Source organism: Triplophysa rosa, linkage group LG4 (genome assembly GCF_024868665.1).
Source record: "Triplophysa rosa linkage group LG4, Trosa_1v2, whole genome shotgun sequence".
NCBI classification, from domain to species: domain Eukaryota; kingdom Metazoa; phylum Chordata; class Actinopteri; order Cypriniformes; family Nemacheilidae; genus Triplophysa; species Triplophysa rosa.
Window position 1 is genome coordinate 11,895,795 of NC_079893.1, and position 27,474 is coordinate 11,923,268.

At 36.6% G+C, this 27,474-nt stretch overlaps 1 protein-coding gene across 6 annotated transcripts in view; it reads left to right on the forward strand.

Moving 5' to 3' along the window:
* Nucleotides 1-27,474, forward strand: part of si:dkey-92j12.5 (multiple PDZ domain protein) — a 46,470-nt gene that overhangs the window by 14,675 nt on the left and 4,321 nt on the right. For 3 of the 6 annotated variants that reach the window (XM_057332394.1, XM_057332392.1, XM_057332395.1), the window contains exons 11-38: nucleotides 1,869-2,145; nucleotides 2,300-2,362; nucleotides 3,691-3,770; nucleotides 3,896-4,042; nucleotides 5,187-5,372; nucleotides 6,886-7,038; nucleotides 7,279-7,488; nucleotides 9,455-9,535; nucleotides 11,413-11,524; nucleotides 15,929-16,127; nucleotides 16,421-16,558; nucleotides 16,638-16,880; nucleotides 17,020-17,197; nucleotides 17,396-17,494; nucleotides 17,576-17,632; nucleotides 17,718-17,786; nucleotides 18,455-18,614; nucleotides 19,133-19,341; nucleotides 19,778-19,869; nucleotides 20,857-20,902; nucleotides 21,999-22,064; nucleotides 22,178-22,549; nucleotides 24,474-24,557; nucleotides 25,352-25,584; nucleotides 25,671-25,818; nucleotides 26,000-26,071; nucleotides 27,221-27,269; nucleotides 27,361-27,437. In XM_057332394.1, the coding sequence (XP_057188377.1) occupies nucleotides 1,869-2,145; nucleotides 2,300-2,362; nucleotides 3,691-3,770; nucleotides 3,896-4,042; nucleotides 5,187-5,372; nucleotides 6,886-7,038; nucleotides 7,279-7,488; nucleotides 9,455-9,535; nucleotides 11,413-11,524; nucleotides 15,929-16,127; nucleotides 16,421-16,558; nucleotides 16,638-16,880; nucleotides 17,020-17,197; nucleotides 17,396-17,494; nucleotides 17,576-17,632; nucleotides 17,718-17,786; nucleotides 18,455-18,614; nucleotides 19,133-19,341; nucleotides 19,778-19,869; nucleotides 20,857-20,902; nucleotides 21,999-22,064; nucleotides 22,178-22,549; nucleotides 24,474-24,557; nucleotides 25,352-25,584; nucleotides 25,671-25,818; nucleotides 26,000-26,071; nucleotides 27,221-27,269; nucleotides 27,361-27,437 (3,900 nt within the window). Of the gene's footprint in view, nucleotides 1-1,868; nucleotides 2,146-2,299; nucleotides 2,363-3,690; nucleotides 3,771-3,895; nucleotides 4,043-5,186; nucleotides 5,373-6,885; nucleotides 7,039-7,278; nucleotides 7,489-9,454; nucleotides 9,536-11,412; nucleotides 11,525-15,928; nucleotides 16,128-16,420; nucleotides 16,559-16,637; nucleotides 16,881-17,019; nucleotides 17,198-17,395; nucleotides 17,495-17,575; nucleotides 17,633-17,717; nucleotides 17,787-18,454; nucleotides 18,615-19,132; nucleotides 19,342-19,777; nucleotides 19,870-20,856; nucleotides 20,903-21,998; nucleotides 22,065-22,177; nucleotides 22,550-24,473; nucleotides 24,558-25,351; nucleotides 25,585-25,670; nucleotides 25,869-25,999; nucleotides 26,072-27,220; nucleotides 27,270-27,360; nucleotides 27,438-27,474 lie in introns of those variants that run through there. The other 3 variants (XM_057332396.1, XR_008962860.1, XM_057332397.1) reach the window with 3 other exon arrangements.

Consider the following 27,474-nt stretch of genomic DNA (forward strand, 5'->3'; position numbering starts at 1 on the left):
TTACGCCTATGGACTGTCCCCACGGGGATAGTCAACCAAAGCTGTGTGTGTGTGTGTGTGTGTGTGTGTGCGTGTGCGTGTGCGTGTGCGTGTGCGTGTGCGTGCGCGTGCGTGTGCGTGTGCGTGTGCGTGTGCGTGTGCGTGCGCGTGCCTGTGCCTGTGCGTGTGCGTGTGCGTGTGCGTGTGTGTGTGTGTTTGTGCAAATCTGTCATTAGTTTTAGAAAACAATGACTTAGCCACAGTACGTGAATACTATTTTTAGCTATTTTTGAGCAAGAATTAATAGGACACTGCTTTGGTATCAGTAGGCCTGTTACAAAAGCGTTTAAAAACACTAAACCTTAAGCCTAATGATCCATAACATTTTCATTTGAGTTTTTGGGGAAAATGCAAAAATAAAGTCTTTAAAGATCTGTTAACTCTCCTGGAAATAAATATTATGAAATTATTTTTCAATCATTTTTGTGTATCGTGCAATGCAAATGTATCTCAAAATCAAATCCCTTTATTGTCAAAAACTAAAATTGTGTAATGTGCAAATATATACACAATATAATATGTTCATAGTACATTACATATACAGCTGCGAAAAGACCGTTTCAAAATTATTTTCAGTTTTTTTTTATTTACTATTTATAGGTATGTGTTTAAAATGATCATTTTTCTTTAATTCCGTTAACTACTAACAGTATTTTTCCCAAATTTCAAATAAAAAGATTTTATTCAACTCAAATACTGCAAAGAATACGGGTTCATATTCACTTTTAAGCAATTCAACAGTACATGTATTAAGGAAAAGTTTTTATCACAGTTTCATTAAATGAAAATTTAGAATGGTCTCTTAATTTTTCCGCAGCTATATTATACACAATACACTATACATAGAGTATAAACATCATATACACACATTACACTTTGGCTTTGTTCAGACTGTCACCCCAAATCCGATTTTTGTGCATATCCGATTGGAATCTAATTTAAATTATTTATTGTGCGCACTTTGTATAGCAACTGTTCAGATCCAATTTTAGTGTCCTGTTGTGCTCTCTCGTTTTCTGCAATATCTGGTTTGGTTTCTTTGGCAATGGCGTTAACAGGGAGTGTTAAACTTCATACTTCGCTGTGCAGACCGACCGGTGACATTGCAACAATTCCACAGCACACTGCTCTGTGTCGCTCTCGCAGCATGGTGATGTCATATGCTGATCAGTCAGAGCAGGGCTGTGTAGAATTGAACACGGTTAATTTTTCTTACAATATGACGACGTGTGATTACTATCTGGTATGCGCGGCTTTATTCAGTGCTCCCGTCTCCTCCAGCAGACAGACAACAACACAGCAACCTTATATCTGCATTGACGTCTGACGTGCTTACGTTTTAACGTGGTGTTTCATGTGGCACGAGAACGTAACGTAACCCAAAAGCTACTCACATCCGATCTGAGCATTCAGATTGAAACGGATTTCCAGAAATGTGATTTGAATAGGATTTCAAACCACATATGCATGTAGCTTCAAACCTATTTGTAACAATCGAATTTCATGTGATTTTTTGCTGTTCGCACTTGCTAAATGTGATCGGATTTCAGTCGGATATGCACAAAAATCGGATTTGCACTGACAGTCTGAACATAGTCTTTAACCTGTGTGTATGTGGTTTGGCAATTTTTTTCTGGAAGTTACTGGAAGTGGCCTTCACTACTGAAAGTCTCAAAATTGTCATGTTTTGTTATAAATCTAACAATTTTAATAGATTTAGATGAGGGTTGGGTTAAAGGCTGCAGGGGTATCAGATATATATTAGTATGAAAACCATACAGTATGAGATGTCTTTACTAATATGGATAAGTCTGTTTGTGTGTGTTCAGGTGGATGATCAGGGTCTGAATGACTGCAGTGAACCAATGGCAGAGGAGATTTTAGATTTGACTGGCCAACACGTGGAGGTCTATCTTCTGAACAAGATCTCACAATCTGGAACACAAGCGTCCCTCACAATGTCCCCAACCTCCGAAAGACCCCTGACACCACTGGATCTCCTGCCTCCTCCTCCACCCCCCCATCTAACAGAGCCAAAGTCAGTGCTGCCCCCAGGCAAAGTTCTCTACACTGATCGACGAGACCTCAACTTCAACAGAGAGAAGAGTTAGTGAAACTTCGGGACTTTTTCATACATTCACATTGTGTTTGATTCATGCATTTTTTTTTTCTTTTTCTCTTTGTATCTGTAAAGTTTACCTCCTTGGCCCTGTTGTAAATCTAATAATAGCTTCCATTTCTGTTCTTTTTCTGACCTCAGTTGAGTCGAAGCAAACCTGTTATTTGGAGTCCAAGATGGAGAACTGCAACCACCAGTCATCCCGTAAGAACAGAGCATGTTGTGTTAAAGGAATATTGTAGGTTATTTACAGCTTAATGTCTGTGGAGAGCATCTGTGCAATGCTGGTGATTACCACGGAAAGAGTTCTGACAGTTTGAAGGAGTGAAACATGTTCACAATACCCTGCTAAAAACAGCATGATTTTACATGCTTTTTTAGGTTGGTTTGTGCTGGATTAGTATTGGTGAAGTTAATAAGAAAAACAATCAGCATGATTGAATGAACTCTTGTTAGTAAAGATAAAGGCGCATGAAGTCAAACACACCTTTGGTTTTGAGCGGCAACTGAGAACAATGCACACATGATGGCATTGACCGGAAACACAATGAATACCGAAGTTATACTGTACTTGGTAAAAATTGCAAGTTTCTCTGGACTCAAACATTGTCTTCTTCTTGGAATTATAAGGTTTTATCTACATTCTGAGCAGTTTTGATATGTTGAGCTTCAAAGTTTTTGCATTCCTTTTGACTTTGTGGATAAAACCATTTTGGAAAGTCTCAAAATGTACACAATGTAAAGAAAAAAACATTACAATATGTAAATAGTTGTCACAGAAAAAGAATGTGAATAACTACATTTTGACAAACAAAAAATCAGATTTCAGAACCTTATCATTCTAGAGGCAACAATTTGAAATAATCTACACCGGACACGATGCGAAACGACAAAAGACATTAGAAACGCATTAGAACCCATTATATTTTAACATTTGTCCACACTGGATGCTAATAGTTTTTGCATATATTAATTAAAAAATCTTACATATTGTGCCTTTAAGAAGCCTTATCGGGACAACAACAAATCAAAAAGCCATGCTAGCATCTGCATTATTAGCATTATTAGCATTATCATGACACGACAAAGAGGTGGACAGTTCTCACATTCTCACAAGTACATTTTTCAAGTAGGATATTATTTTACTTAAGCATATACTATACTTTTTACTTGACTACATAAATAAAAGTGTTTTTTATCTTAAATACTTAAGTAAATTTTTTACTCAAGTATATTTTTGAGTAAAATACTAGAGTAAGAATAAGAAAATATTAGATTTGTACTAATAATGTATTTAAGTATTAAAGGTAAAGAAATATTTCTGAAATGTAGTGGAGTAAAAAGTATATACAGTATATGCTTTAAAATAAACACTGTAATTAAGTGCAGATACTTGAAAATGTGCTTGAGAGTAAAAATACTTAAGTACTGTCCACCTTTGAATGCAACTGACATTTGTGTAAATTCTTGATCTGTACTCTACAGTGATGATGTCATTAGTGTTTATGTCTATCTATTGCTTTTCATGTTAGTACCAAAACTCTCTGAGGAAGAGGAGAGAAAAATAAAGGACATGTGGCAAAGTAAACTGGGCCCTCAATATGAAATCATGGTGAGTTTGTAAATGTATATGTGTATATGTTGATTTTTGTGTATGGTATTAAAGCTGTTCAATATACTCCATAGGTTAATGTGTTTATATTTACTTTCTCATGAGTGTTGTCTGGGTTTGAGCAGGTGGTTCAGGTTGAGAAGTTCAGTGAGAGCAGTGGTCTAGGTGTGAGTTTGGACTCTAAGGAAGGTCATCATTATATCTGCTCTATATTGCCGGAGGGTCCAGTGGGACAGTCGGGAATCATCCGCCCTGGAGACGAACTTCTAGAGGTTTAATTTATACTCTATATAATATGGCAGACAGTATGTGGACACCCAAGACCAGATATTGTGCTTGCTGAATGCTTCATTTCGGAATTGGCATTAACAGCTTCCACTTTTCTGGGAAAGTATTTGACTTCAGGATGGAACATGGCTGTTGGGATTTGCTCTTATTCAGACACGAGAGCATCAGTAAGGTCAGGCACTGATGTTGAGCAATAGGGCCTGGCTCACAGTCTGCATTCTGACTTTTCCAAAGTTGTCCTGTTGGGTTTAGATCTGGGCTTTGTGCTGGCCAGACAAGATCTTCCATATGAGGCTCAGTAAATTCTTTATGGACCTTGCTTTGGGCACAGGGGCATTGTCATGCTGTGACAGAAAAGTTGGAAGCCACAAAGTTTGAAGTGCACAATTCTACAGAGTGTCATTTTATTATTTCTTTATGGACCATTCTTTGTGCACAGAGGCTTTGTCATGCTGTGACAAAAAAGTTGGAAGCCACAAAGTTGGGAAAATATAATTCTTGAGAATGTCATTGTAGATTTGCCTTACTGGACTTAAAGGGACATTTCATCCAAAAATAAAAATTCTGTCATGATTTATACATCCTCACATCACTCAAAACTTTTTCTTCAGTTTAACAATAAGGAAGATATTTAAAAAATGTCTCAGTGGTTTGGTATCCATACAGTGGAAATCAATGGGGGTCAATGCTGTTTGGTTGCCAACGTTCTTCAAAATATTTAACAGGTTTGGAATGGCATTTTTGGGTGAACTATCCCTTAAAGAGGTGTGTCCACATACGTTTGGCCTTGTAGTGGATCTCCTTCAAATACTTATATAAACGCTATAGAATTTATATACTTGGAATTATATACTGTCAGAAAAACAGAAGCACAACAAACATACAGTATAACACTGTTGTTTATATATTGTGCTGTAGTAATCAAACTCTGGTACATAACATTAGCTTACATAATAACCAAAAGCACTCATCTTTCATTCTGTTTCATGCATAGCTCTTAACTCAACATTGACTGTACATGCATATCATTTATGATAGATACTTAAAAATAGCACATCCTGACACAAGAAAAGCCCAGAGGATCAGATCGACAGAATCAAAGACATGCTTTGTTTGTTTTATCTGCAGGTGAACGGGTTGTCTCTGATTGGTGAGACACATAAGGAAGTGGTTTGTTTGCTGAAGGAACTTCCTGTGAAAGTTTGTGTGGTGTGCAGTCGCCTCATTCCACCCACACTCATCGAGGAAGATGATGCTGATGATAATGATGTGCAACTTACCCTCAAGGAGCTACTGGCAGAATTTAATGAAAAGGTTTTGTAAATGTGTCAGCTTGTGTACATGTGTCTGTTCATCATGGCATTTATTTGTGGGCATTTGTGGGCAGTTGTGGCCTAATGGTTAGAGAGTCGGACTCATGACCAGAAGGTTGCCGGTTCGATTCCCAGGGCCGGCGGGTAACAACTGAGGTGCCCTTGAGCAAGGCACCTGACCCCTACTTGCTCCCCGGGTGCTGTAGTGATAGCTGCCCACTGCTCTGGGGGTACGTGTGTTCACTACTCTCTGGATGGGTTAAATGCAGAGGTCACATTTCGTTGCCTTGTACATGTGCAATGACAATAAAATTGAATCTAAATCTAAATCTAAATCTAAATTTAAAGGAACAGCTTGCATGCTGTTGGTAAAAGTTGTCTACACGGAAACTCATCAAAATCTATCTGTCTTTTACTTAAAACGCCTTTTCAGCATTTTTCGTCATTAAAAAGTTTTACAAGTAAGGATTTCAACAATACTTGTATAAATATTTTGAGAGCAGGGTTGCAATGTCTGCAGTTTTCCCACGGAAAAGGGCTACTTTTGAACTGTTGCCGTGGTTTGTTGCCGAGTAAAGGTTGATATTTTGTTTCTCAGCTGTCAAGTTATTTCTGAAATAAATGGGTGTGTGGTTATAACTCTGGTTATTCAGAGTAAACAGTCAAGGATGGTTAACTATTTTTGTCATGTAATACATCACATCGAGACCACCTAACTAAGGGGCGATTCACATTTCGCGTCTGAAACCGCGCGGAAAACGCTAGCCGTTCTCCTTTTTTTGCAAAGCGCCTAGGAGTTTGCGCTCTCCAGTTGTCTGTCATTGCTAAGCAACAATGGCCACGATAGCCGTTGTGACGAGGCGGTATAAACAAGTGATACAGTATATGGGTTAAATGCACTGACATGACTGGTTATATGCAATAACTCTGCTACAACATGTATTTATGCTGTGATCATCTGTGTCTACAACTTCACTTGTCTGTTTTGGTTGGTTGGTTCTGGTCACATAACCTGCGGTGCGCATGTGGCATTCTGAAAAGTTGAAATATTTTCATCTCGATGCGGCGCTAGCGCGCCGAGAAAAATGGGAGTGTCGCACCGCATGCGCATCGCGACCGTGTTGCTCCCTATTTGAGTGCGCATGGCGCGCGTCTACATTTAAAAGAATGAATATGCGCGCACAAAAGACACGAAATGTGAATGCCCCCTATCTGAATACTACTCTTTGTAGCCGACTAACACAGTCGTAAAGAAAATCAGTCATTATTTCCCTACAAAATGAAAATTAGAATCAAGTAATTTGACAAAATTATAACCTAAAGTACTGTTATCTTCTTATTTCCAATAAGGTTCACTTTTTGACTCTTTTTCTCAGGAGAAGTATTTTAGACACAGATGCAACTTATACAAAGTTTCCATTTGCTCACCATTGAATCTCTTTGATGTCTTTGAGAAATAATTGACATATTACAGAGATCTCATCTGTAATTTTTACATTTGGTTTATGTAACAGGCTGAGCAGAATTTGATCAGCACTGGCAGAGAGGATGATGGGAAGACAGACGCTCCTGTGCTATCCCATCACGCCATGTGGGAGAACGAGATTCAAGTTTATGAGCTGCAGAAAGGCCATTCGGGTCTGGGATTTAGTATACTAGACTACCAGGTATGTGTATGTGTGTGTTTGTGTACAAAAACTATAAAACAAGAGTTTGGACTCCACAAAAGTTGGTTTGGAGAGTCCCAGTTGTTTTGAAATCCTGGAGGAGCACCAGACATATTGCTCTGAAACATCAAAGTGTTGCTGTTGTAGATCCAAGTGTACTACAGCATAGCACCACTGTCTCCTAATATATTATATGCTTGTCTTTCTCTACCTCGCTGTCGCTTTCTGAAACTCTCTCAGGACCCCATGAACCCAGGGCGGACTGTCATAGTGATCCGCTCTCTCGTAGCAGGCGGTTTGGCAGAGAGAGATGGCCGCTTGTTGCCAGGCGACCGGCTGATGTTAGTCAATGGAACCGACTTGAGTCATGCGAGTCTAGCCGAGGCTGTTCATGTTCTGAAGAGCACTGCTTTAGGCACCGTACACATCGGAGTCTCCAAACCATTACCGGTAAATATCTCACTAACATCTAAAGACAGACATAATAGGAAGAATTTTAGAACGAAGAGTTTGGTACAAGAGAATGCTGCACTATATGTAAATTGTTTCTACTATAAATAATTAAAGTAGATTTTCTTTATATCTGTGTGTCTTCCATCGTGAGCCATCATGAGTTCGGTTTATGTTCAAGGTTACAGTTTAACAACTCACAGCAAGTTTTCAGACTTGACATACTTTGTTAACTAGTTCTTCAATATGATAGGTATAATTTCAACTGCATGTACATCAGTTCTCATTGACTAATAATAATTTTGTCTCATTCACTGTAAAAAAGTGATCAAAGTCATTTTCTTTCTACAAATATCAAAAAATTCCTATATCGAGATAAATCAAGATAAATTTACTTAAGTAGCAAAATGTCCTAAGATATCTGAAAAATGAATGTCAAAATAAAGTGAGTTTATGGTTAAAACAAGAAAAAACTATTTTTTCTGTTTTAAGCATCATTTAAGTTTTTGATTTAGGAATTTTCATGTAGCCTATTTGAACTGGAAAACAAGACAAAAATACTAAGTAGGAAATTTATTTTTTGCGTTGTTGAGTATTAATAAGTATTCTTTCAATTATTCTTTTCAGGCATTTTTATGTTACAGATGTCGCTGCTTATTCAAACAAACAAATACAGAATAAACATTTTATAATTTTATTTTATCTTGGAAACATTTGGTTATTTTTTATTATGTATTATTATTTTTTATAATATTATTAATTAATGTTTATTAATACTATTTTCATATAGAATGTATTATTATATTTTAACGTAACAAACTCCCTGTTAAATTACTTTTTAAAACTCAGATATGCTAAAAAAGGGTGAAATTGACACAAATCATAAATGTTTGTGTAAAAATGATTTCTGTGCATTTTGTGTAACTTGGTCATGAGTTTCACTGCAACCAACATGTGCACTTTACCCACTAGTTGTATCAAAAATGCTAAATGAAGAGAAGCGGCAGTAAACCGAATATTTTTAGTGTACATCCAATTATGAAAAAGGTGTTGTTACACAGCAAAAGGGTCAAATTGTTTATATAATCCACACTTTGAGAGTGTGGATTATATATACACTGTGAGTGTTAATTAGACCTTTTTAACACTGGCGATTTTACTGTGTATATAATTGTGTTCATTTAGGATACATAAAAGGCAAGCTGTGAAATTAGCCCGAACAAACCAAAAGACTGTGCCATTTTGTTACAAAAATGTAATTTCCACCACCATTATTTTCTACTACAGAATTAATGGTGATATATTTTGTTCATTAAGAGAAAAAATAATTCTTGTTTATCCACTTTTGTACATTGTTAGTAGACAAATAAACAAGTCGACGAATGTGTATTTTAAGAGAGTTTAATATCTAAATGTTCCCATGGCTAAAAGTACTCAAAGTTAGAAAAAAATCTAATATGTATTTTATTGAATTTACATTTGCTTATTTCTTTGGAATGATATCACAGTGTGTTGTTCGTGTTATGTTGCATATTCTAAACTGGTGTAGCCTTGCTGAGCTCTTGGTTTTATTATACAGCATTATTAGTCTAGAGTTACATTAGGCTTCTGTTTAGTTTGTCTGGTTTAATCTTATTTTGCATAGCATACATTCTCCTGCCTGGTGGTGGTCTTTGTTTTCTAGACTCTTTCTTTTTAAAGCAGGCCTCAGTAAGTTTCTGATTACCAGCATCTTTTAATAATTAATGTCTCTTGAATTCGAACACCAGCTCTTCAAAACGAGAGGCAGGTGTGTTTGTGTCCCACGGCTCCACATCGGGTTTAGCCAGTCCCAGGGATGCATCCTCTCGTCATCTTAGTAAAGTATAGAGTGTGTATGTAGTGCATATGTGACTGTACGCAGACAGAAAGTGGAATGGGACAAACTTTTTGACTGGAATATTTAATAAAGCTGTGTCATTGACAGGACAATGACACCCAGGACACAGGATCTGATGTAACAGGCAACAGCTACTCAGCACGTAACAATCAGCAAGGATTTCTGAAGGTAGGTTATATATGCTTGTTTCAGAGACCACCTATTCCGACATATAATATTATTGACATCCTGTCAAAAGTCATTCTTTATACAACTTACCTGTTTCAAACTTTGCAGATGCTTGACACTTTTCTTCAAGCACGCGAAGGGTGGATTGGTGGATTGTTTTTAGTGTTAAGTATAGATTTTCCAAACCTTTTGTTTTCAAGTGGGCTTGACTTTGTAAACACTGGTTGTTCTTAGCTAGTGGCACTGAGGCAGTCAGTAGGCCAAGGAGAAAGTGTTTTTTCCACTGACCTAATTTAGTGTGGTCATTCTAGCTGCCAGGGTTTAACCGGGAAGGATATTTGTTGACAGGATTTGTGTGACATCATCTCTTATTCACATGAAGGTTTTGGCTTACTCAAGACCACAACAAATGCCTTCTGGTTGGATTGTGGGAAATACGTTTTGAACAGTTTGTTACTGACTGTTTGTTACTGTTTTTTAAAAAAGCATTTATTTTATTGTTTTCTCACTCAGTATGATTATTTAGGCATTTTTAAAAAATTGCTCATCGACAAACAAAAAAACCCCAGAACAATTTGTGAAAAAAATTAGAACAATAACTCTAGAAGAAAGATAACTACTGTATAAGATTGAGAAAGATTATCACAATAACTATATTAGCAACCACACAAGCAGGTGGTAATGTTATTTTTATTTGTGCGATGCAGATTTACATTTTTATGTGCACAAGCCCTTTAAATGATGTTTTATCATTCATCTGAAAAATCGCTCTGATCCCATCGTTGTCATTCCCTGTTTCATTATTGTTATTGTTCTGATGTGGACTCTCCTATTAAATTTTGAATGATTTTAAACCTCTTCAGCCCTGGTGCATATTTTGCATTTTTACCTGAATTTAAAAGAGTGCCCTACTCACATATATTGTATCAATTTGACAATAATTTGGTAGTTATTCTGTGTTCTATGTAATATTTTTCTGAGTGAGAGCTTTCATTTTATAAATGGCTCATCTATGTTTTGTGAGTTTGTGTGATATAAATATGAAATCGAATATTATTCTTATGGGCGCAATCGGGCCCAGATTTTCACGGGGGGTAGAGTTTTGGAAAAATGAATTTAGACTGTATTATGTTCTTTTATGTAACATCAATGCAAAATTATAATTTTAAGAAAAATACCACATATGTCTTGTTTTGTGCTCCACAACTTATAGATTTGATGATGCAGGTCTGCAGGGGGTGGCAGAGTTTAAGAGGTTAAAAAAATTTTCATAGGAATGATTCTTGGTGTGAACTGACCTTAAGTCTAGCCACAGGAGTCTAGTTTAGCTAGGTCAGTCTATCTCTGCAACTTTCACAAAAAAGTAACGACTCATCAAGATCACATTGTGGAGAACTCATTGTGCTACATTATTCTTAAAGGTGATGACAGATTTTTGGTTTGAAACACTTCACTGGGTCAGGTCAGACTTTCACTTCATCATAATTTGGCACTTGGCGAGTATTTTGGACTTTGAATACAGGCATATTTTGAAAATGTGGGTTCAAATTTAAAAAGCTTCATGATTAGAAAATTGCATTTCTTGTCTTGACAACAAGGGTTATATTTGATAACACATCTGACAACAGCTTCAAAACAGCGCAATAAATTGCTCATCAGAGGATTGCTCTTGATGCTATGAATGTCATTCAGTCACACATTAACTGGCACCAGCTCGCCCCGGGATGTCTCCTGAGATCTGGACTGACTCTAGCGTGCTAAATAAACACTGTCATCATTGAAAATAACGCATTATTTCCTGACAGATGTTTAAAAGGGTTCTTAGCGTGTCAGATCACTACATAGGATACTGATGCTGTTCATTGTTTTTGTTGCAGAACAACTTTCAATCGCAGAATAGCAAGATGGAGGCCGGTTCTAAAGCCATCTCTGTCCCCTCCAGTGGTTTTGAGAGAACCATAACTATAGTCAGGGGAAACTCCAGTCTGGGTATGTTAACCCTGATTATTACACTCTTTCTGTCTCTGTCCTTATACATGTTTAGCGTCTTCATGCATAGAGAGGTCAACCCTGTGAGAGATCTGTAAAAAAAAGCTGTAAATTGTAAAAAACTATGTAAATGGAGCTTGTATGTGTTTGTGTGGTACAGCTTAAAGGAACAGTTCGCCCAAAAATAAAAATTCTGTCTTTATTTACTCACTCTCAAGTTGTTCCAAATCTGTATACATTTCCTTGTTCTAATGAACACAGAGAAAGATATTTGGAAGAATGCTTATAACCAAACAGTTCCTGGCCAAATTTGCTTTATGAATTTCTTTGTTCTGTTGAACATAAAAGAAGGTATTTTGAAGAAACAGAAACAGAAAGAGCTTTATTGCCAAGTATGTTTGCACATACAAGGAATTTGTTTTGGTGACAGGAGCATCCAGAACACAGAAACAGCAACAACAGTACACAGAGACCATAACACAATAGAATACAGTACACAATGATTTAAATAAGGGCGGTATAAAAAAAATTAAGAAATACAATACAATAAACATAAGATAAAGATATAGAGAGTGTAAAGCTATGTATGTATGTAAATATGTACAAGTAAAAAATAAGAATAGACTATTGTAGTACAAGGTATGTGCTATATACAGCAGAATGAATGAAATATAATCCACAGAAAAAGTTGTATGAAAAGAAAAATGTAGGAAAGCAAACAGTTCTGGGGCACTTTTGACTACCATTTGTCATTTTTCGTACTATGTAAGTCAAGAGTGGCCAAGAAGAATGCCAAGAATCCAAGTATCTTTATAACTCGAGGGTGAGTAAATGATGATAGAATTTTTATTTTGGGGTGAACTGTCCCTTTAAAATTGGATCTTTATCACATCTCATAAACCTTCACAAACAGCTTAAAGAAACTACACATGCATGATATTATATGTAATGTGATAGGCCTATTATGGTGATATGATGTTTTATCACCATTTTGCAGCCCTTTTGCAAAGATATTCAGATGTATGTGTTGCAGTCCATTAGGTTCATAATAAAAACAATATTTTTAGGTTACTGTACGCTCCCTTAAAATATAGTTTACCCCCAAAATTTTATTTTGCGATTGTTTCCAACCCAAGACTTCTTTTCTTATGTGAAAGGAAGACATTTCGAAAAAATATATTTTATATTTGAAAGGGGTAGGATATGCCCCGGTGTACTTTGAAAGCTCCTATTTTCTTTCAATTTATTTGCATGGAAAAGAACAACTAGTTCAATCTTAAAAGGTTCTCCCACGGAGAGAAGAAAGTTATCCATAATTATATATGGGTGAACTATTCCTTTAAAGGGCACATACTGTTATATCCCTCCCATAATTCTATAGTCATGCTTCTGTAACATACCTGTAACAGTTCTTTTGTATAAGTATGCAGAATATGATAAGATTGTTTTTCTATCTTGAATTATTGAATTATGCACTTTAGTTTGGTTGTGTATGCAATTTAAAAGGAGTTTTTATAGAATATGACTTTCTTAAGTGTTTTTAAAGTCAAGCTGTGCATGATGTAACGTGTGTACTGTATACACGTACGCCACCTCTCTAAGTCCCAGTGGCGGCTCACATATTAGATCAGAAGAATACATAAGTCATGCCTTCCCATTAAAACTTGATTTTTCTTTCTTTTTGATCAAGTATTTATTCAAATTAATATTCATCATGGTATCCGAGATAAAGATCTGCATGAGTGTTGTTTAAATCATCAATCCCACGCATGCCATTTCATCTAAACATTTTTTATTGACATAACTTAAATATTTACAATGTACGTCATATGTCTTTCATGTCATGTGTTGGTTGTCATATTGTGTGTCTTTCTGTTGTGTCATTTCTGATGTGCCGTGCTTAACATGGTCACATCTGCACTGTTTGTATATCTAGCGCACTATGATTGTACTGTAATTTGACTGTTCATGAAAGAAACATTAGCTCTGGCTAAATGCATGTTTACAATAAAAAACTTCAGACAATAAAAAAGCATGAATCTCAAATTCTTTACGACCATAGTGTTCTTAGTCTCCTCACATCTGTTGTCCAGCATGTTAACGTATGTATGAGCAACCTGTCTTCTCCTCTTTGTATAAGTTTCTTATTATTTATAAGCCAGGTGCACATTATGTTTTAATAGAGTTTCGCGCTGCGCATTATTCACAGTGAGAGCAGTTTAGACAGATTTATATTGGCAAAAAAATAGCACAGAGCAAACCAGTCACTTCACACCCACAATAATGTCAACGACACTGTTTGAAGTTCATTATGTAGAAAATAAGCTCAGCGTTACACTCATAAAATGAATTGTTGAAGGCTCACGCTGGGATTTTAATACAACAGTGAGTCAAAGCCCCCACTTAATATGCCATCAAGGTGAGTGAAGGCTTTTAAGACCTTCTCAAACACATTGACTCTACATGGAGCTACTGTCACTTTCAGCCTTGATTAGAAAGAATTTGCACATTTAGTTGGAATAAGAGCTGATAAGAAGACAGACAGTTATGGAGTTCATGAGGTATGTAATTGACAATTAAGAACTGATGATGTCACACGGTTAGTATAAAAAATGTGTTTTAAATGCATGAGGTGGTTACATTTTCACTGTCGAGCTGCTCACACTAACACAAAATTGCACATAAATAACCGCAGCATTTATTTGTTCTTAACATAGATTTGGTAATGTTAAACCTGAGTAAAAATGGCTTCATATGTTCAAAAAAGAATAAACAAATGCATACAGTATATATACAGCTGCAGACAAAAATAAGAGAGCTTTCCATGTTCATTTAATCAGCATTTCTAGATGTATTGTGGTCATTCCAGTCTAGTGTCTGTTGAATTTCAACAAAATCAAACCTCAGGAGTGACGTAGTCATCCAACATTAATGTGAAAGACTGACAGCATGACAAGAAACAAGAAAACTGTGATAAAAATCAAGGTTATCACAAAAAAACTGTTGAACTTTAAATACATGTACAAATATTACTGTTGTATTGCTTAAAAGTGATGAACTTCTTTTAAGTATTTGAGGTCTAAAAAAACAGAGCATCTTTTCTGTTATTTTGACCTGTTTCTCCAGTTTTCTCCATTTTCTGCAAATAAATGCAAATAGAAACAATATTTTTATTTGAAATTTGGAGAAATATTGTTAGTAGTTCACAGAATGAAATGAAAAGCTCTTTAAATACCTCTAAACAGTACAATAATTGTAATTTATATTATATATACTGCACCAGTCAAAAGTTTGGGAACACTACTCATTGTTTATTTACTGTAGATTTTTTCACCTTTTAGAATAGTAAAATAATAAAAACCATGAAATAACACAATTATAACTGTAAGAATTATGTTGTGACTAAAAGCATCCAAAATAAATGAACACTTTATTATATTTTAGCATCTTCCAAGTCATCACCCGTTACCTAGAATTTGCTCAATCCTACACTTTTTATTTACACATTTATCATTCAGCTTCTTGATGTCCTAACCTGGGAAGCTTTTTAAACAGCATTAAAGGAATTTCTATCTATGCTGGACTCTTATCGGCGGCTTTTTATTAAAGGAACACAAATTACGTATTAGATCTCTAAAATGTTCAAATGAATGTGTTGATGATTTTGGCTTTCGTTGACCATTGTCACATTGTTTTGTTTCCAATAAATTATGCAATGTATAAAAGATTTTTAACTTGAATGTTTTGTTCATAGAGATTTAATATGTGGTTAAAGTGTTCCCTTCATTTTTTTTAGCAGTGTATTTATTTAAATAAAATTTAAATTTTCTAATGAAAGAAATTAATTAATTAATTAATGTTAGCACATTTATATTTTTGTCTACAAAAGTCATTTCAAACATTGATACACCTTCAAATTAAAAGAATGTTACATTTTTTTCAAGTCTGTCTAAACGGTTTACTGATACGGTATATAATACATATTTTTTCTACGCGAGCACAAAATGGGTAATTTGACTTATGAACAGAGTTTACTCATTAAAGCCGTTTGTTGCATAATATTCTTAATTTAACTAAAACGGTTTACAGTGTACCTAAGGGCGTCCCATTGACAGCCTTTGTTATTAAACTGAGATAATTGTAATTACCACACCAGAACTCTAACCCTTACAGACCCGTTTTGGCATATTTCGATTTAAATGAAACTATTATTTTTCCCTGTTATAAATCTTAAGAAAATCAGCTTCAAGGGGTTTTGCTATATTTGTGTGGACACTTTCAGAAATGTAGCACACACACACACACACACAAACACACACACACATACTGTATGCAGATACTTGGCATTGAAATGGCCAGGTGACCATGTGTGCATGACATGTGTTTGTGTGCATCTTCGTGCAGGTATGACAGTGAGTGCCTTAAGGGACGGTTCAGGCATGATAATCCGATCAGTGGTTCATGGCGGGTCAATCAGTGTGGATGGGAGACTGGCAGAGGGGGATGGAATTATAGCCGTCAATGGAGAATCCACCACTGATCTGACTAATGCACAAGCCAGAGCTATGCTGCGAAGACATTCACTCAGTGGACCTGATCTGAGGTGTTCACAAACACGTTTACCTGCTAAATAAGTACATACCAGACTTCGCAGGCTTACATTCTACTGAAAAAAAACCCACTAGAAATTCTGATAGATTCAGTTACAAATACTGTATAAACCATCCTCACCGTTATAAACCATTTACCAGCGTAAACGACACATTTTAATTAAGCATTTAAATGTAATATGTATGCACATAATAAGTCAATTGTATCAAATAGATGTTAGTTAACGCTACCTAATATAAAGTGTGACCATTTCTTCTTCCTGTCCAATTGGGATTGGTGTGTCAGTGTGATGTACATACCTGCCGCCTTCCTGGAGGAGCACAGAGCCAGCTTTGCCCAATTCAAACAGGAAATGGAATTGGAAACACACCGACCCACCACCGTCGAATCCAAGCCCCCTCTGAACTTGCCCTTTAAAACCCTGTAAGGAAAATCTTTCTCGGTTTCTTCTGTGGCATCTCCTTGTGTTCTTATGTACTAAAGCTTGCTTTCTTTGTGTCAGCGTATGCATTTCAGAACAGCAGAGTACAGTGGATGGTAGACGGGTGAATGGAAAGATTCATGTTGCAGAAGTGAATGACAGTAGAGATAACCCAAGTCACACAAGGCAAAGGGAGAACGGTGAAAGACAGGACGAAGACAGACAAGCTGGGAGTAAACAAATGAATGGACAGAGTGCAATGAAAGATAAAGGCGAAGAAGAGCCTCACGGGAAGGATCATAGCTGGTGGAGTTGCCCTAGAAGGTATCGCCCATACGGAGAAAAACACTGCAGATGTTTACATTCATGTGCATTTAGTGATGTATTGTGTGTGTGTGTGTGCGTGCGTGCGTGCGTGCGTGCGTGCGTGTGTGTGTGTGTGTGTGTGTTTGATTTAAACCAGGGTGACGTTATTTAAGGTGGGAGGGACGTGTCTCGGGATCAGCGTGGTGGGGGGCCGTGGCATGGGGAGTCGTCTGAGCAATGGAGAAATGAGAAGAGGCATCTTCATTAAACACATCGCTGAGGACAGCCCAGCTGCCCGCAGCAGAGTTCTGATGAAAGGCGATCGCATTCTTCAGGTGTGTGTGGATGAACAGTGAAGGGATTTTGATTGTATATGAGATCACCATCTAGTGGTTATAATACACCAATGCACCACTCCTTTTCTGACCTTGATAACACAAGAAAATGTAGAACCAATTCAATTGAAAGAGGTACACTGAAAGTAATTGTAGAACTCAATGTGTGCGCGTGCATGCGTGTGTGTGTGGAGGCAGGTCGGAGGTGTAGATGTGAGTGATTTTACTCATGAAGAAGCCGTTGAGGCGATTCGAAGAGCAGGAAACAGAGTAGAACTGCTAGTACAGAGTCCACAGGTAACACACCTGCACACACATAACAATACACACGCTCGATGCCATAATATACATAAAATATAATTTCCTCCTCATCCACAGCTTTCAACCCCCGTTAACTGCCATGAGGAAGACAATGTGTCAAAAACAAATGATCAGGTGTGCTTTTTGCCGTGTGCATGAGTGTGTGTGTTTGTGTATAGTGATTTACATGCTAATATCAAGGATGATGTCTCATCTCTAGGAACATGAGATACCCAATAATCTTTTGCACCTCTCCCCCACCTGCCCCTTCAGCCCCGCCCCCTTTAAGGTCTGTAAAGTGTGTTTGGATAGCAATAACTTGATAAATGTACAGTACCTGTCAAAAGTTTTAAAACAAATCTCAAGGTGTATGCTTAAAGGTCCAATATGTCATTTTTGGAAGATCTAGTATTGACAGAAATGCAATACAATATACTTAACTATGTTTTCAGAGGTGTGTAAAGCTGTTTGTAATGTTTTTATTACCTTAGAATGAGCTATTTCTATCTACATACACCGCGGGTATACCCTGCATGGAATTGGCCATGTTGTTTCTACAGTGGCCCTAAATGGACAAACTGCTCTACAGAGTGTGTTTCGTAAATATGCTTTCTCCTTTGGCAAAGAAGCGACAATGTGACCGCATCTAGTCCTGTGTCAGCCTCCGTAGAAAATTAGCAAAAAAGTTAGCTAATTCTAGGAAGATGTAAAAGTTTAGATGCTTTTAGTCACAACAATTTCCACAGTTACTGTACTACATAGTTTTTATGAGTTTATTATTCTAAAAGGTGGGAAAACCTTATATAGAATGAATGTTTCCAAACTTTTGACTGGTGGTGTACGTTAATTTGCACATTTCCTGCACATTCAATCAATATAAGTGATCAGAAATAAAAAATACAGATCTGATCAAAAGCGTCTGTAGAATGTACTCTAGTCTTTATGTTGCTTTTGTAGCGTACTGGAGAAGAAAAGTTGGGGAAGCCTAACATAATGAAACTGGCCTCCAGGCCTCTGGACACAGAAACAAATGGAGTGCAGAAAGTTCCAGAGAGACCACCCCTGCCAGAGGAAACTTCACATCATCAGAGCGATCAGGAGCAGACCACTTACTGGAGTATGTGTGTGTGTCCTATACAAACATTTTCCATGATAAAATAATATCTGACAAAGCACCGTGCCACAATTGTCAAACTAGAATAAATGATGAATATTTAAAATATGACTCATTTTGTTTTCTTTTTAAGTGACCCGTTGTTTTATTATGACAACAATAATAGTACTGTACTGTACTGTTTTCGCCAGTGGGCACTGTGCATATAGGCTAGCTCACAGTTTCCCAGCGTAATGTCAACAAACATCAAATTCTGACGGGTTTGGGTTTTGTTGACTTAGTGGGAAAATGTTTCCCAGCATTCAAAATCTGGGAAACAGACAATCTTAGAATGTTTTGTGCATTATGAACCAAATGCAAAAATGATCTCAAAGTGGGACCCAGTGATTCACCTCTTATGTACAGTATATGCATGTTTTATATGAAATTTAATACAAAGTTATAATACAAATCTGCATAATTTGCTGACTGATTGTGCACATCTTGTAATGTGTTTGCATCGTATCATGAATGTTTGGCAGGTCGCGTGCTGCAGAGGTACGGCAGCCTGCCCGGAGAGCTGCACATGTTTGAGCTGGACTGCAGTTCACACAGCTCCGGACTCGGCCTGTGTTTGTCAGAAAACAGAGACGGTGTGCGTGGAAGGATGAGCGTGTACGTGTCGGAGATCAAACCAGACGGAGCTGCTGCCGCAGATGGTCGGATCAGAGTGGGAGATGAACTGTTGGAGGTGAAGACACTTTAAAGAAGTCTCATAAGTTAGGATCTGACTAAGTGCAGCGCTGTAACTGAAATCACCATGGTAACCGAACAGATAAGATAGGATTATGAGTAACAGTTTTTGTCTAATAATGTTTTATTACTCTTATATACTCTTAACTAAACAACATGACCAAATTTGGGACATTGTTAGCAAGACATTATGCTACTATATATTGTAATTCAAGATGCTATATTGTAATCGAGAAGAGACCTGTTTAATTTTTGATGATACAATCATGGAAAGACAAGGTTGGAGCGTGAATTGTTATGCATGTTTATGCTGCTTAGTTCTACTTTTTTTGCAAGTCCAGTGTTTGACAAACAGTATGCCGTTACTAATGTGGGTGTTTTTATCAAAGATCTATAGGTTTAATCCACAGCATATGTGTGTGTGTGTTTCACAGATAAATGGACAGGTGCTGTATGGACGTAGTCACCAGAACGCTACAGCGATCATCAGTAGCGCTTCAGCTAAAGTCAAGGTCCTTCTCACCAGGTGAAACATTTCCCCATGAATGCAGATATCCAAAGCTCCTCCACATGCATTTTGATATACTCTACATATAGTCTGTGTAGTATATTTATACTCTCATACTGCATCGTGCATTGCAACTCACATCACACCGCAGCACAACCATCTTTCTTATGAATTTCAGATACTGACATAAAAATAAATCTTTTAAGATTAAGATTCAACTCATTTTCACTAATGAAATCTATGGCAATTTGTAATAAGCAATTTACTAAAGGTCAGATTTTCTGGCTTCCATTGAAGCGTACAAGATACTCTTTTTCAAATCACGATGAGATAAATGGAATCTGTGCCAGCTTGAGCACATGCATCATTTAAAGGGATAGTTCATCCAAAAATGATCATTCTGTCATCATTTACTCACCCTCTTGTCTTACCAGTATGACTTTATTCTTCTGCAAAACACAAAAGAAGATATTTTAAAGAAGGTTGGTAACCGAACAACGGTGGTACCCATTCACTTCTATTGTATAGACACAAAACCAATGCAATTGTTGTTTGGGTTACCAACAATTTTTTAAATATCTTTTGTGTTCTGCAGAAGAAAGTCATACAGGTTTGAAATGACAAGCGGGTGAGGTAATGATGACAGAATTTTCATTTCTGGAAACCCAGAAAAACGTTATACTTATGTATAACGGTATTATTATGATGATAATATAGTTTGTCTTGAAAAAATGTATGCATTTAAAATAGAATTAAATAATTATCACTAGTGGGCTCAGATGTATGAATCATATTGTAAAAACCCTCAAATAAAATGTACGTACATAATTTTATTATACGACGTTTTTCATGTTCTACATGACATTATTACATTTAAAAAATACATGACAAATTCCATAAAATTACAGTACATTTACTGTATGTCCATCAATTTCTGTAAGGCTATGTACAGTTTGTCATATAATTATTGCATGTTTTGATGTACATATTTATTTTTCTTATCAGGAATAAAACTACATTGAAACAAATGGCTACAGGACCAGTATCGGAGGCAATGAGCACACACCACACACACACAATGTTTGTGGTTTATGGGGACTTTCCATAGACCTAATGATTTCTATACTTTAAAAACTCAATATTCCATCCCCTAACCCTACCCTGTCAGGGATTGCGTGGAGAAGAACCCAATTGCAGGCAGGCGGGAGTGAAGGGGTTAAACACAAGACTTTAATGACGAAACGAGAAAACAAAACCCACAATGGGGACAACCAGATCTATAACTAAAATAAAAACTGATACAAAACACTTCCCACGGGGGGCAAAAATAAACTAACAAAACAACCAGCGACACAACGTCTTAAATAAACAAGAAATGTAAAACTAGACAAGGTAAGACAATGGTATCCGGGAGCAAGGAAAACCACGATGCGCACGACCAAGGAGCGCAACAAAAGACAAGGCACAGGTACACAGAACGTAATCCACGAGCACAAGACAATGAAACATGAGGACTATTTAAAGGGAAGACAAACGAAAGATAACGACACAGGGCAGGTGAGGGTAATCAAACACGGCTGGAAAACAATACAGGAAATGAGAGGGGCGGGGCCAATGACGAGACACTGGAGAGAACGCATATTATTGTCAAAAGGACAACAATATGTTTCTCTCCACACATAACCAAAGACTTTGTCATGGCTCTGCCTCAGTACCAGGAAATCCAAGACTAGGTGAGGCAGAACCATGACCCCTAATCCAAACCATAATAGAAACCTTTCTGCTTTTGAACTCTTTCAAATATACATATTTATTTTCATTTTTAACCTGTTTTTCTCATTGGAACCAAAAAATGTCTTTGTGGGGACATTTGGTCTTCATACTGTAGGGTTTACCAGCACCACACACACACAAACAAACCTAAAACACCAATTTCCTAAAAATGGTAGGAAACATGATAATTATGAAACCATGCTTGAATAACAAATCACGTCATTGTCAAGGTTCTGAGCAAGTTCATTACAATATATTTGCATAGCTTCATGCTTCTGACATTAATAAGTTGATATTCAATTTGTTTTCATTTACCACATTGCTGGATGATGATCTGTCTTCTACAGTATCAAATGTAACTTTTGCGTATTTAGATGGACAGCTGTCCTGTTAAATCCCCCTCTACTGCATCCGAAGGTCAACATTTCATTTTATCACAGGTAAACCTGATTGTCTGTATATGACATATCAAAAACATGACACACGCAGACCCGTTATAATTTATGCCTGCTTCAAAGTTTCTCTTTGTTCTTCTCTTTGTGTTTGCCGTTAGGATGGAAGGATCAGTGAAGAGGATAAACTGAAGTCTTGCTCCTCAGAGAAGCTCAACGTTGGTCTTCCTGCTTCAATCAATGCCACATCCAATCACAAGCTCCCCTGTCATCCTGCCAGTCACACACCCTCCGGCCGCTGTTCCCCTCTGTCATCTGACATCTCATCAGCTGATGAGAGCCGATCGTGCGGCTTCACAGCCAATCAGAGCTCTCGCATGGGACCTCAAAGCACGTCTTACTTGGCTCAGTGTTCTGCGACCTCTGACCCTCTTACATGTCCCATCGTACCTGGTTGCATTAATATCATTGATATCTGCAAAGGCCACACGGGGCTCGGCCTCAGCATAGTAGGAGGATGCAACACAGCTCTGGTGAGTAATAATGAGCAGCGCTTGCTTGTGCATCCAGTGTCCAAGCACAAAAAAGCGTAAACCAACGAACAAGCGGAGTATGCAATGGACGGACCGCCCACTATATATGATAAATATTATGTAAAAATAGTATTGATTGTTTTTGTCCCCACCACTTTTCAAAACAAAGTTGCGTCAGGTCAGGTGCACGTCAGGGTAAGTTGGGCAACTCACAGGTATCGCACACCAGAGTTCAAAGTCCACTCCTGATAGAAGTTTAAAACTTTTTTTTATTGAACAATGGATAGTCTCTATTTCACGTTGGTAAATCTGTTATTGTTTCCATGTTTTTAATCATTCTCTACACATATTAAACATTATATAATGGTTACTTACAGTAACTGATCAGTAGGCCTAATGGTTAGTGTAAGTCCTTGTTGACAAATTAATGTCAAAAGAATAAACTGCAGTAAAGTGTGTTTATATTTGGAGATACTGAAATAGAATGTTTTGCAGACGTAATTGTGATTATTGTGTCATTTTAATGCAACTGAAAACCATTAAATGCACTGTAAAAAAAATTTGTAGAAATTAGCAACAGTTTGTTCGAAGATAAATTAACATTAAACATTACCAAGTCTTTATCTTTACAGAAAAAACTATAAAATAATAGCCTCATGTAAAGCATTCTGGGAACCAAAATTAGAAGAAAAAAAAACTGCTGAATGCTTTACATGAGGCTGTTATTTTATAGTTTTTTTCTGTAAAGATATAGAGACTTGTTAATGTTTAATGTTCATTCATCTTTGAACAAACTGTTGCCAATAAATTAGATAAATATACATATAGTAAGTTACTGACAACTAGCTGCATAACTACAGCAATTTTTTTACAGTGGGTCACATGTAATTTTAAGTTAGGCTTACATATATTGCCTTAACAAATATATAATTTTTGACTTTACTAATCTTTTTATTTTCCTAATTTAGTGGAAATATGTTGTTGTGCTGGTGAAAGAAAATGGGATGGGGTGTAAGTGCGGGGGTTGGGGGTCCATGAGGATGGTTTGAGATGATGGGGTCCAGTACTCCAAAAAGGTTGAGAACCACTGATCTAGAGTATCTAAAAGTTTTAGGTCCATTAAAAAATGTAATTTACTCACGCTCATGTCACTCTGAACTTTTATACTTTTTCTTCAGTAGAACACAAAAGACTTTTCAGAAGAATATTCACCACTTATTGCTGTACAATTGAAGTAAATGGTGGCCAGACGCTTTCAAGTTAAAACATTCATGAAAAGCTACATATGACTTTAAAGCTAGATTTCAAGTCTTTTGAAGACAAAAAAACGGACAGGAAAATGTATTTATTGAGAGTCTTTTCTTTGCAACTCTGTAAACTCTCGCAACTCTCTTACTTTCTGGGTCAACTACCCCTTTAAATGCACTGTAACGAAATTTCAGGTCTCAACTCAAAAACTTTTTGTTACTGAAATTTTTCAACTGGCTCAGAGTTCTATAAATTTAAGGAACAGACTTTTGCAACTAGTGATAATTTGTGATCGTGCCAATTGAAAAATGTAGATGTTACCAGTCACTAGAAAATTTGAATTTGAGACCTGAATTCTTTTTTATAGTAGACACATTCCATTAACAAATATCTCTTGACTTACAATGCAAGGCTTGTTAAGGACTAAAAGCAGAAATATGAAGCTTGTAATTTAGGTTTTGAAGCGTTTACATGAATAAACATATAATTTGATCTGTTAATTTGCCTAAATCATCCTTCTCAAGTTTGTTTTTATGAAGGGACCAGTCTAAATAGTTTTCTGTGGTTTATAATTAACAATACAAAAAAAATTCTTTACATAAAAAGCATTTTTATAATAATAGGCAATTGTCAAAAATCAAGATGAGGATACAAAATATATTTTTTTCATTTTCAGGGTGTAATAATGATTCATGAAGTCAATAAGGGTGGCGCAGCACACAGAGACGGTCGGTTATGGGCAGGAGATCATATATTAGAGGTAAACAGCTATTGACTAGTAGTTTGTTGTGATCATTTCACACGGAGTATTTTGACTCTAAAGTACGTTCACAAATATTTGTATTTTATTGCCGTTTTTACTTTGGTAATATTTTACTTCACTACATTATAAAGCATATATCATACCCACTCTACATTTGATACTTAAGAACATTCATGTTTTACTCAAATATTTTACTTGAATAAAATAAGATATTAAAGGTAAAAAGGTTAAACATTTATTTATGAAATGTAGTGAAGTAAAACGTATAATGTAGTCGCTGTCCTTTGAAAACATTGGATGTCCAAATATGTGTTAATCAGAAAATGGAAAAAAAAACAATACATTTTTTAAACAATTAAATAATGTGTTGTCAAAGCTGACAAGAACTTTGTAATACTTTTTATGGGTTAGATATTTGCAAAACCCAGTGACAAACATAAAGGATAAATGATAATAATGATTTATGGTAAAAATAAAAATCATGAAATGTGAAGAGATAAGGTTTTAGAAGGACAGCCGTGAAATGCTTTTTAATGTAGTAAAGTACAATTTTTCCAAAAAGTACAGATACTTGAAAATTTTGTAAAAATTACTTGCATCATTATTTGTACAGTCAAGTGCTTACAGGAACAAAAAAGTAATTTCATGGTTTAGATGATGGAAAATGAAATCAACGGTGCTTGTGATTTGTACACATTGAAGTATAGTAAATATTCAAATGCAGAAATATTTAATATTCCTTCCCAAGGTTTTTTAAATGGCTCTCTACTAATCATTGTTCTCTCTCCAAGGTAAACGGCATTGATCTGAGAATGGCCACTCACGAAGAGGCCTTGAGCGTCCTGCGCTTGAGCCCACAGCGTGTGAGACTGTGTATATACAGAGATCCTGTCACAGACACACAGCAGAATCACACAACACACACACTACACAACCACACACCCGAGGACATGTGGGACCTCTTTAGCGTTGACCTGAACTTAGAACCGGGATTTAGTCTGGGGTTTGGCATTGTGGGAAAAAGGTGGGTTGTAAGCACCAAACTTGCTGATAAACCAGTTGTCAAGAGATTCATGTGAATACACACTGATTTTTGTGCACGTCTTGCAGGAATGACACAGGAATCTTTGTGTCTGAGATAAAGAGGGGAGGGGTGGCGGACCTGGATGGGAGACTGTTGCTAGGTGACCAGATTTTGTCTGTGAATGGGGACGACATCCGAGCGGCATCACAGGAATATGCCAGCACGCTGCTGCAGGTGCGCACTCGTGCCTCTGAGGAATAAAGCAATTAATGCAATTTCCTCAAGTAAATGTCCTTCATAATTAATAATGAATGTAATTTCCCTCATAAGTGCAAAAGGAGTGATACCCTCAATGTGTGTGTGTGTGTGTGTGTGTGTGTGTGTGTGTGTGTGTGTGTGTGTGTGTGTGTTGTAGAGCTGTACTGGGTCTGTACTTTTGGAGGTGGCGCGTTTTAAAGCTTTACCACACTACTCATATGGAGACCAGGTAAACACACTGAACAATACAACATAATCTTTTAAACATAAAGAAAAGAATAATATTGTTTTGTAATTTAAGGATTTTTTATAACAGGATTTAGAAATGTATTTAAATAATATGGTATGGACAAGCTTAGACACGTATTTAAAGGTCCAGTGTATGAAATTTAGCGGCATCTAGCGGTGAGGTTGCGAATTGCAATGGCTCACTCCTCCCTTTTGAAGTACTGCGGTGACTGATGTTGTCACGTTTTTTGCTTCTTTTCTGAAGGAGAGAACATATTTACGGAACACTCTCTGTAGAGCAGCTTGTCCGTTTAGGGCTACTGTAGAAACAACATGGTGAATTCCATGCATGGTGTATGTAGATAAAAATAGCTCATTCTAAGGTCATAAAAACATAATGCTTCATTATGTAAGGGCTTTATACACCGAAAGGATTTTATTTTGGCCAATACCGATTCGACTGTAACAAACAACAATTGTCCGATTCCGATACAGAAATTGGTCAACTGCATAGTACTTTACAATACAAGCTAGTTTTTTCTGCATTCAATTCATTTTACTGAACATGAATTGGATCCATTTAATATTTTAATAGAGGCACAAGTTAAGATAAAAATACAATAAAACAACATGACAATCTTCAAAGGTGATTTTTACTGTCCAATATTTCTTTTATTAACAACATTAACTCCTATTTGACTTAACATTGAACATTTCTTTAATAAACTAACTTAAATAAAGTATGTGCTGCTGCTATTACATTTTTTGGCTCAGAGAAAGAAGTTGGATTATTCATACAGTACATGCAACTCATTAATTAATAAACCATCGGTATCTGCCTTTTTCATGCTATTGCCGAAATGCCTAAATTAATCCAACATCGGTGGCCGATACATCGGTGCATCCCTAATAGTCATGTATATTATATTGCATTTCTGTCAATAGATCCTCTTAAAAATTACACATTGGACCTCTAAATAATACATTGACAAATACTTTCAGTGTTTGCTTCTGTAGATTTCTCGATGAGGGATTGTCATGTAGTTGTCATGAGGGTGTTAACGTGACGTCTGTTTGATCATTTTAAATGATCGATTGAAATGTAGTCTTTTAAATCTGTTTTTACATCTGTCTGTCTGCATTCTGGCAGCCGGGTGAAGTGGATGTCCCTCATCTCTCGTCTCTCTGCACAAATGACTGTAAGAGCATTTGACACATCACATCATTCATTTTATTGAGTTTTAGTCATCAGTACGAGCAGTCAATCAATGTTTTCATCTCTTTGCGCAGCTGCGGACGAAAACGTGGACATCAGAACGGTCACTGTTCAGATGGTCAGTTTGGTTTTATTTGGATTTCTAACCAAGGTTAGGCAAAAGAATTGGCTCCGTTTTGATTTATGAG